This window comes from Corylus avellana, chromosome 2 (genome assembly GCF_965113065.1).
Source record: "Corylus avellana chromosome 2, dhCorAvel1.hap1.2, whole genome shotgun sequence".
Lineage (NCBI taxonomy): Eukaryota > Viridiplantae > Streptophyta > Magnoliopsida > Fagales > Betulaceae > Corylus > Corylus avellana.
Genome location: NC_142491.1, coordinates 20,714,433 through 20,724,734, shown reverse-complemented (window position 1 = coordinate 20,724,734; position 10,302 = coordinate 20,714,433). Strand labels below are relative to the sequence as shown.

Genomic DNA, 10,302 nt, shown 5'->3' with positions numbered 1-10,302 from the left:
TCATCTTCATCTTCATCTGATGAGTCGTTTGCCATAAAAATATAATTTTTAGTATTACTTATATATATTTGTTTATAACTATTGATACATGTAGCATACAATTAGAGTAACGTCAGCTATAAAAAAGTTTTAAACATCCTTCAATTACGTAATAACACGTGTAAAGAAGTTTTAAAAGAGATCTAGTTTTTTTTTTTTTTTTTTTGTCTTTGTCTTTGTCTTTTAAAAAACAAGAAAGATGGGGATTTTTATCTTTCTAACAAATCACGTGATCAAAACAGTATTGATAGGACCGTTTCTTTAAGTTGATCCAGGGATTTTGGTAATACATGGAACAACGACAAGAAATGCATGAAAATCTGTTGCTGTGTCAAATGCCCTCAATCACCACGTTTTATTCTCGTAAAAATGTCTGCCAATTGGCACTCTGCAAGAGAGACACGAACATCCTCAATCTACATAGGGAATAACTTCAACTTCACTTCCGTCATGACAAACGTGGTGGGTTTTTTGCTTTCCAATAATTGAAGGCCAAATTAACTTCGAGCAAGAAAATAAAATGAGAACACATGCAACTGATTTTTATCCTCTCATAGTCCTAGCCAACCCTACCTCCACTAGAGCCGCTGCCGCCTCTCTCCCTCTATCTCTTCGCCGGCCACGTGGGGTGGCGCGGGCCACCCCAGAACATTCTAGCGCCACCCTAGAACATTCTAGGGGTGGCCGACGAGCCACCCCCGGCACATGGGGTGGCCTGCGCCACCCCCTAAATGTTGCTAGGGGTGGCCGACGTGCCACCCCAGCAGATCTGGGGTGGCTCGCGGCCACCCCTGCCACCACAGGGGGGGTGGCACGCGGCCACCCCAGCCACCACTAGGGTGGCTCGTGAGCCACCCCTTGGCCTAGGGGTGGTGCGCCAGCCACCCCATATGGCCTAGGGGTAGCCGGCGTGGCCACCCCGTGGCCTAGGGATGGCTGGCACAGCCAACCCGTGGCCTGAGGGTGGCCGCGCCGGCCACCCTAGGTGGGGCTGATGGTCCTCCTCGTGGCTACCCTTATTTTGCTCTTTGTTTTGGTGTTTTGTTCTCATTTTAAGTTTTTGCATTTTTCTTAAAATGCTGATGTGTCATGTGGTGATTGGTAGGCAAAAAACTCATGTTTTCTGCCCCAACCGTATAGCAGCAGCTCTCATCTACATGTTAGCATAATTCTTATAAGAACAACGATATCAAAATTTGTTTGCTAGGTCAGTTGCCCCACGTGTAGGCGCCCCAAAGTTTCATGTGCCATTTGGCATCTTACGAGGCTGAGGGAGCAGTATTTTTTTTTGTAAGTGAGGGAGCAGTATTTAAAGGAACCAATTGACCGGCGTAAAATGAAGAAGATCTCAAATAATTTGCAGTGTGAAAATGGCAGATACACGGGGACGATGATGCGTTGTAGGTTGCGACGACAGGATGCGGCTGCGCTATTCCATGCCCTGGTGGCGCAACTTGCCCGTCAACAAGTAAAATTTTACTGTTATATATAACGGCATTTTCTGGTGCGTAAATAGTGTGTACTGTTCAAATGACATGATGGGCCGGCCCAAACACCAAGGGCCCCTGATTAAGTAAGGCTCAAAAAAAAAATAATTTAATAAGGTTAAAAAAAAAATTTTGGTGAAATTTTTTTTAATAAGATCAAAAAAAAAAAAAAAAAAAAAGATCCATAAAAATTTAAGACCTCTAATCATGGGAAATAAATAATTTAAAAAATGCCTCAATTTAATAAGGCCTCAACTCCTCTACAAGCTCATGTAGAAACATAAATGACCATGTGTTATCTTGACCGTTACCCACAATCATCAATTATAAGTTTCAATTTAAGATGTTTGATCATATCAACAAGAATGATCTCCTGGCCAATTCACACACCATATAATTGTTATTTGATAAAATTGCATTACAGTAGTATCACACTATCGAATAAACAAACCTTGCATATAATCATGTGCAAGTGTAGTTGCATAAGATTTGCTCCACGCCACTCGATGCAGAAATCTCAAGTGTTGATTAAATCTAGTGAATCCATGATTAAATAATAGCCGTTGAAACAGATGCATAACTCATCTGTGACGAGTGATTAAGTAATGAAGACTCATAACATAATAATAATGCTGTATTTTATATGTATAATGGTTAATTTGGAATTTGCTTTCTGCTTTTATTTTTTACTTGTGTTCTATTTTACTTGCTTAAGTGCTCTTCTCTTGCGGATTAATTCTACAAGTTTTTTTTTTTATCAATCACATGCTCAATAGCGATCAGACGTGTTTTTGAAGCAGAAACAATTTAAAATAAACACTTTTTAAGCAAAAGATAGAGGAAGAGAGTGTTGAGCATTTTTAGCACTCCTCCTAACCAACAATTACCATATATGTATGTTGCTTTTATATTTCCAATGTCTGTAATTAGTAGGTTTTACCATAAACTTCTCATATAGGATCTTATAAACGATCCTATATATACGATCGTCTGTTTTTGAAAATTTACTCTTGAACTTAACCATAATTTTATTTATTCTTCTCTCTATAAGACTTCTCGTATAGTTCCCCCATTTACAGCATATACTCACATTGCCCATAGTCTGAGTGTCACAATGGCTACCATCTTATCAACTGTTACAACAATATTTTTGTCACTGTTCTCAGATAGGGTGCCAACTTTCACATGCTCAGACAACAAACACTCTGAAGCCAGGAGAGATGCTTGCTATGAACACTCCGTTGATTTCAACGAATGGCAAGTTCCAGTTAGGCTTCAGAAAACAGTCGAACGGTTTGTTCTATTTACGGTTTGCTCTATTTAGGAATAGATTACGCAGTTAATGCTCACAATGTTTGTATTGCCAATGCACACACACCTATTGCTAGTGGAAATCTAACATTAGGATTTTTTTCAAAATTTGAGAAACCCAATCATTTTGAATGATAATATAGCTCAGAGATCAATTGCTAGGCTCGAAAATTTTGGAAACATGAAAGTTATAGAGTTGAATGTAAATGGAACCAGTATATATGATGCTTTTGTTTTGAAAAGAGAAGAGGAAGAAGAAAAAATTTTATAAAAGAAAGTCGGTTTTTGGAGAGGTCGAATCCAAAACTTTTTTTTTTCCTTAAAATTACTCAAAACTTTCTTTAGACGAAAGGTTTCTCATGTATAAAAGCCCTGCACACACTATTAAGCATCATTGAATGATTATAAAAGAAAGGTTAAGAATTTGATGAGATACGGTTGCTGATACAGAACAGAGAGGACTCAGATCACCTGTGTTTAAATCTTGGTCTGTCTTAACACTACTCTACCTTTTATTTTATTTTTTTGGAAAAATATACTTCCTGTTTACTTGGGTATTTCCTCTTCCCTTAAATGAATTTTCCTATTCACTCTTCCAAAAAAGGCAAAATGCATTGCAACTCTCTAATTTGTAGTAGGAATATGTTTTTTACTCGGTGTACAACAAGCGTAGAAGACATCCCAAGAAAAGCCGTCTATACCAATTAGCTTACGTCTGATGAAGCAGAAGGTTCATCTACTTGGCGGTTCTCGACGATTATTCTTGTTGGTGGACCAAACACACTCAACACGACCTGCAAACCGCAAAAGCAAATAATGTAATTATTGATTTAACCAACTTAATCTAAACGTAAATGTTTAACTTAGAGCATGGAAGCAGTAAACAGTGCAATCCATGCACTAAGATAAATGTTTCCATTATGCATTAGACATCCTCTTGTATGGTAGTTGCTCTTCTGGTGTAGAATCTCAATTCATCCAGGGGAAATCATTTTCAGAGCACGCACACCAATATATGGAGGTGAGTTACTGTAATTATGTGATACGATCGTACGTGTCTCACATGACTTAAGTACAATCTTAATTACGTAAATATAAGCTCTCTTCGGGCGAAGTTTTCCTCCATACAAAGTTGGTGGAACTTTCTCTAGCCTAGCTTATAAAAATGTCATGTGTCTATTTTGCATGTGAAAAACACATACATTTTAAATAATAGACAAAGTTAGAAGAGACGCATGCTTTTTTAATAAAAAAAAAAATTCAACTTTGTCCTTGCTATTTAAAAAGAATGTGAAAAATAGACACATGACATTTTTATAGACTAAGTTGAAGGAAGTTCCACCAACCAACTTTGGAGAAAAACTTTATCCTTTCAGGACACTCTTTTTACAAGCCAGGGTTTCAGAGTGAATTCTACCTTAAGTTTGAATCATTTGGTATATAACATTGCCCTCTTGAAACTTGGCAAATAACACAGAAACACATCTGCCTTCTGACACACTGATCACAAAGCCCTCTCAACCGCAGAGCTGAGGCATGACTCCAAATTAACAAAATGCGTGTAGTGCTATGGTACAAATAAAATACAGAAAACTTACCGGTAAAAACACAAGCCCATGCAGGAAACCAATAAGAACCAATGCCAGGTACATTTGGAAGTAATACACCTGCAAAGTACAAAAAATAAGTTTTACATAGCTCTAACGGATTAGGAAAACTATATAAAAGCCAAGAGGAAGAAACCAGAGACCACAAAAATTTCTGATCTTGAGAAGCAAAGAACAAGAACTCCAACTAGCTTGGTAAGTGTAATTCCACTGCCAAAAGAAGCAAATAGTACAACTTAATCAATTATTGTGGTGAGAGCAACATAACCGAAGTACTTCTAAGGATGCTAAAAAGTCTAGCAAAAGGACTTGTGAATATAGTTAAAAAGAAATAAATTGAAGAAATTACAAAGCTAAAAATATTTATGTTAGGAAGGCTCTGCACTGGGTATCTACGTGTTGGGTAACTTAGACTAGCAGGTGCATCAGACATTTCTTACTTCTATCCATCATATATTAAGTATCAGTCTGTGGCTCATGCCTATGTTGCCATTCATGCTTAAAAGATTCAGAGCCTAGTGATGAAGTTTATCTACCCAGTGTTTCAAATGTCACCATGCCTCAACACAGAGAAAAGAAATATATGGTCAACCTGAAGACAGAAGCGCCCATGGTACTCAATGCCTTCTTTGCTCGTTGGTTTCTATCCCCATGGCTTAACTGTGTAAGAGCAGCATAGGATTGTAATAAATTAGTAAATTATTAAAAAATAAAAATAAATAAAAACTCTAATTAAGATTTGCCAATAGTCAGTTGGCGCAACAGCCTAATAAGGGCTTCCTGGGGAACTTCATAGTTGGGGAGGGAGTTTAAGTTTTCCCAAGGATTTAATAGGAGTCAAAGGCACCAAGGGTTAGGACTGTAGAAGGCCAAATTCTATGTATGTAATGATGCATGGATTCCCACACAACTATGAGTTGTATACCCACTTATTTCCACCGCACCTCAACAAGCGGTAACCGCCCCCCTTCAATACCAAATTTTAAAAACCAAAAAGCCTTAAATTGATACTGCAATTAGGGAAAATACTGACCAAGAAGGCATGCGCTATATGCACACAGAACTCAACAGCAATCCCTATTGACATTATAAGATTTACAACTGAGACTGCATTAAGTTGGATGTCTAAAATTGCCATTACACCCTGCAGAAATCAATAAAGCCAAAAAGTTACTCACAGGGGAAATTATGTACAACACAGGAAAATCAGAAAAAGTTAACAGAGATGGATGAAAGAGAATCAATACACTAATGATTAGGATTACTAAAATACAATGGTATGTAGCAACCCAAAAGCAGAAAGAAACAAAAACAAATGAGTAAGTGCTAGCAAAGATTACCATGAGATCAACAACGATCATCGCCAAAACAAGTAAAATGATGGCTGAATTCCATAAACTGCATTCAAAGATCAATGCAAAACAGAAAGAAAGTGCTATAATTCAATTCATAGAGGATGAAAATAGTGACTTCAACAGTGTGTAACTTAACAGAAATTAGCAGATATAAGGCTGGGCTCCAAGAGAATTCACACCTGGATGTGATAACCAAACAAACAATAAATATTGCACCTGTTCAATCAACAAATGAGACATTCAATGAACGATTTGATAGAGACAAATTTGATTAAATAAAACTGCAAGATACAGAATTTTTTTAACGTGAAATGTGCACATGAAACCCATGAAATTCATAACAGAAGTAATGATTTTGTGTTACAAGCAAGCAAATATAATAAGAAACACAGCAGGAATTCAATTAATATACAAAAAACAACAAAGGTGAAGGCTGTTTCTTAAGGCAGTAATATAGCTACAAACAAATCGGTTTGACTTGCTTGAATTAATTTAACAATCAAGATCACAGATTAGATTGTCATTACAACCATACCATTAATGACATAAAAGGACTGGAGTTGAAAGGTTTTAAGCATCAACTGCATTAACTGGCGATCATATTACACACTATGATTAGAGTAAGGCAAGAAAGACAAATAAAAAAGTTTGAGACATATAATTTTTATAATAATCAGGGAAAGAGCACAGTCCAACAAAGAAAAATATGTGAATACCCACAATAAGCAGCACAAGAACACACATAGAAACACATATGTATGCGGGAACTGTTCACACGTGTCTATAAGTGTACACAAAGGTCACCGTGATGCTCTAGAATACTAACCAAGTGCTATAGCAATGTTGGTCAAAGCTATCTTCCATATATCCAGATATTGCTCGAAGAAGATATAAAATACTGAGTATGGGAAGATATTCATCTGCATCAAAGAGATAATGTCAGCAAACAGGAATGATGTCAGCACAATATATGGATCCTAGAAATTAGCAAGAAATAAAAAATCTTTTAGCTACAAGTATCATCATACGTCATTCTCCAGAGCAGTGAAGGACATGGAACTAGCTTATATTGGCCATTCTCCAATTTAAAAATGTGTGGTGTATGTTATATAGCTGGCAGTCAAACATTATGTAATGGGTCTAACGGTAGTGGGTATGTAGTCCAGCTAGAATAGGGGTCCATGTAATCAACTTAGTAAGATTGGTGGGTTATTAGTAGCTGGGTTGTTGGGCTGTTAGCCCATTTGTAACAAGTTGGGTTAGTATTCTGTTACAAAGTTTGTTAGAAGTAGTTGGTGTAGACCTTGTAGAAAAAGGGCCCAATATTGATGTAAAGGATCATCATAAAAATAATCAAGTTCATTTCATTCTCTAATTCTTCTTCTTGACTTCTTGAACAGCTCAATCTACATTCTACCACATTAATCCATTTCTTTCATTCAATCCATTCATTTCATTTCATTCAACCCAATTCATTCATTCACTTCATCATCATTCCTTTTATCCATTACAATCTACATTCAAAATACACTTGCAACCGATTACAATTCAATCCCACAAACCCAAATTAAAGACAATATTTTTTTTGATAAGTCCAAATTAAAGAAAAATATTAATGGACAGTTCCAACATCTCAAAAGGAAACCAACATTCCCAAATTGGCTAACTGCATATTGTTCAAGTGGGATCATTGCATACTTCTACATATGTAGTGATAAATAAATCGAAAAGCCAAATATTCTATGCTCGAGTTCTCACAATCTTAGTCACATCCTCTCTCTCTCTCTCTCTCTAGCCATCAAAGTCCCATGGTAAGAGGAACAACCAAAACCCCAAGTGTTTTTCATTTTATAAAGGAAGGGACAGTTGCCCCTATTCTGGAAGCCTATGATGTATCTCTATGAAATGTCTCTATGAGGTGTCTATATTCTAGAATATTGTTTTTGTTCCTATATCTATCAATGGATTGTAAAGGCCAAGAAAATACTGGGCCTTCCTTTTTTGTGAAAACCCTAATCTTGACAAGGTATCAAAGCATAGGAAAAAAAATCCCTTCTGTTGCCTTTTTTTTTTCCCCTTTCTTTCTCCCTGTCTGCAACAGCACTGTGGTTTAAGGCTTCGGTCCGAGGACGGAGTTTTTTTCCAAACTAGGTTAGAGAAATTTCCCTCAACATTGTCTATAAAATTGTTGTGTGTCCATTTGCATGATAGATGCATATGCATTTTTAATAGCAAGGATAGTTGGAAGAAAATTAATTAAGAAAACGTGTGATTCTCACATGTTATTTCAAATTGCATGTACATCTCATATGCAAATGGACACATGATATTTTTATAAACTAGGTTGACCTAGTTTGGAGGAAAACTCTGTCCTTCGGTCTGATACCCATGGTTAAAGGACAATGGTGGCGTCATCAAACCCAGCCGTAAGTGTTACAATTTATGTGGTGTAATGGTAGTCGACCACATCTATAAAGATAACCTGTTATTTCTCCAATGGTTTTAGTCATCTGTAATTGTGGTGGTCGGTGGTTTCCATTGATAGTGTTTTGGTTGAGGTTGTGGCAGCTGCTATGGTTGATTGTGGTCTTCGGCAGTGTGTTATTGCTTTTATGGTGTCGAAGGAAAATCTCTGGTCGAATTCAAATATGAAGGTCGGTGTTTGGTTAAAAAAGCACGCTATCCCTGTTCCGGACCAAGAATATCTTCTGGCTTGATTTAATCCAATTCTGGTTCTATTTTATTCCAGTTTTACCTTTTGGGCCTGCGCAGTCAAGTTTGCCCATGAAGTTGAATCATGTCCAAATCCAAACCAAGAAAGCAGATCCATAGCCCAGTTCATGCCAACCAAACCGGGTAAAGCCAGATTCGAAACGGATCGATCTGAATCCAAGTCAACTCAGCATAGCGTTTTGACATGTGTTGGAATTTTCCAGTTAGTATCGGCCAGTGTAAGTGTTTCTTGGCTAACTTTGACCGGTGTATCTGTTTTCCGGCAAACCTCAGCCGGTGTTTTGAGTTTTCCAGCTTGTTTTGGCCAGTGTAGGTCTTTCTTGGCAAACTTGACCAGTGAATGTGTTCTTTGGCAAACTTTGGCCAATTTCAGTGTTTCCCAGTGAGTTTTGACTGGTACAATATGATTCTGGCAGGTTCAGTTTGTTTTTCGGCTAATTTGGTGGTTTTTCGACAGGGATTTTGGTAGTTTTTTGGTCAGTTCAGTCCAGTTTTTTCTGGTACCGGTGGTGTCTTGGCCGGATCTGTCATATTCCAGCTGGTTCAAGTAGTGTTTTGGCCAGTTTGTTGTTTTTGGTCGGTTTTGTGTGTTTTTTGGGTCTATTTCAGCATGTTTCCGATCGCCTGGAAGGACAAAAGACCTGTTCATGTATTTTTTTCAGCCAGCTTCATGGAATTGCGGCCGGTTCCAGTGGTTTTTCAGCCGGTTTAGTTCCTTTTTCGGCAGGCTCGATGTGGTTGCAGCCAATTCAACTTGATGTGTTTACAAAGTCTTTGTGTCGTAATCGGTTAGAGTTCATGTGTTCTAAGCTGGAATTATATGATATATATGCTCCAGCTTAAAGGGAGTGTTAGAAAAAAAAAAAAAAAAAAAAAGGGACAAATGTCCCTATTCGAGAAGCCTATAAGATGTCCCTATGGGGTGTCCCTATATGATGTTCCTATGAGGTGTTCATATTCCAGAATATTGTATTTGTTCTTATATATATCAATAGATTGTGAAGACCAAAAAAGTACTAGACCTCTCTGCTTTGTTAAAACCCTAATCTTGACATTTCGCTTTTCCCTCTCCCTTTTTTTTTCCTCTCACTGTAACAGCATGCATAAATAACAGAAAGAAATTCATCCTATTCCAATCTCCACATATAAAAAACCAAAGTTTCCAAAAGAGGTTAACAGGTAACACTGCATGGTTGAATGCAAACCTTCAAAGAACTAGAAACTTTAGAGCTAAACTCCCGTGCAGCTCGCATTGCATTGACATAGTCACCCTGGGGAAAATCACAGTTAGATCAAAAAAGGGTGCCCAATAAAGTTCATTCCTACAGCTGAAATATAACAAAAGAGGCTGCTATACTTGTTTGTTAACTGGGGTGTGATAGGTACGAAACTCGGATGCTCGTATAACACCACTCTCATAACCTGAAAGTAGATTAGAAGCAATAACTTGATGTTAAGATATTCGGCTAATAAGAAGGGTTGATGCATTTGCAATAACAAGCAATTGCTTAACTTGCAAAGAAAGAAAAAGAACGTTAGTCTTACAGACCATTCAGATCCACACTATTGGTGTAAGCCCCATGACCACCCTTTGCACAATCAGCAGATGGCAGTGCATTGAGGAACCACGGAAGCTTCTCCCTGAATTGCACTGTAGATGGACGATCATTAACCAAATCTGAGTGGCGGAAGCACTGCAAACAGCATAAAATATTAGTTTTTCACCTTTTTTTGTACTGTCTATATTCTGCACTGCCTTGAGTTACGATA

The 10,302-nt window shown here is 37.6% G+C and overlaps 1 protein-coding gene across 1 annotated transcript in view; it reads right to left on the bottom strand.

Moving 5' to 3' along the window:
• Positions 1–3,223: 3,223 nt before the first annotated feature.
• Positions 3,224–10,302, bottom strand: part of LOC132177601 (Patched family protein) — a 36,756-nt gene continuing 29,677 nt past the window's right edge. The window contains exons 29-39 of the mRNA XM_059589992.2: positions 10,082–10,226; positions 9,890–9,954; positions 9,738–9,803; positions 6,626–6,719; positions 5,979–6,015; positions 5,785–5,842; positions 5,478–5,588; positions 5,037–5,104; positions 4,588–4,654; positions 4,436–4,504; positions 3,224–3,631 (exon numbers count right to left, since the gene is read on the bottom strand). Of these exons, the coding sequence (XP_059445975.2) occupies positions 3,542–3,631; positions 4,436–4,504; positions 4,588–4,654; positions 5,037–5,104; positions 5,478–5,588; positions 5,785–5,842; positions 5,979–6,015; positions 6,626–6,719; positions 9,738–9,803; positions 9,890–9,954; positions 10,082–10,226 (870 nt within the window). The 3' untranslated portion in view covers positions 3,224–3,541. The remainder of the gene's footprint in view (positions 3,632–4,435; positions 4,505–4,587; positions 4,655–5,036; positions 5,105–5,477; positions 5,589–5,784; positions 5,843–5,978; positions 6,016–6,625; positions 6,720–9,737; positions 9,804–9,889; positions 9,955–10,081; positions 10,227–10,302) is intronic.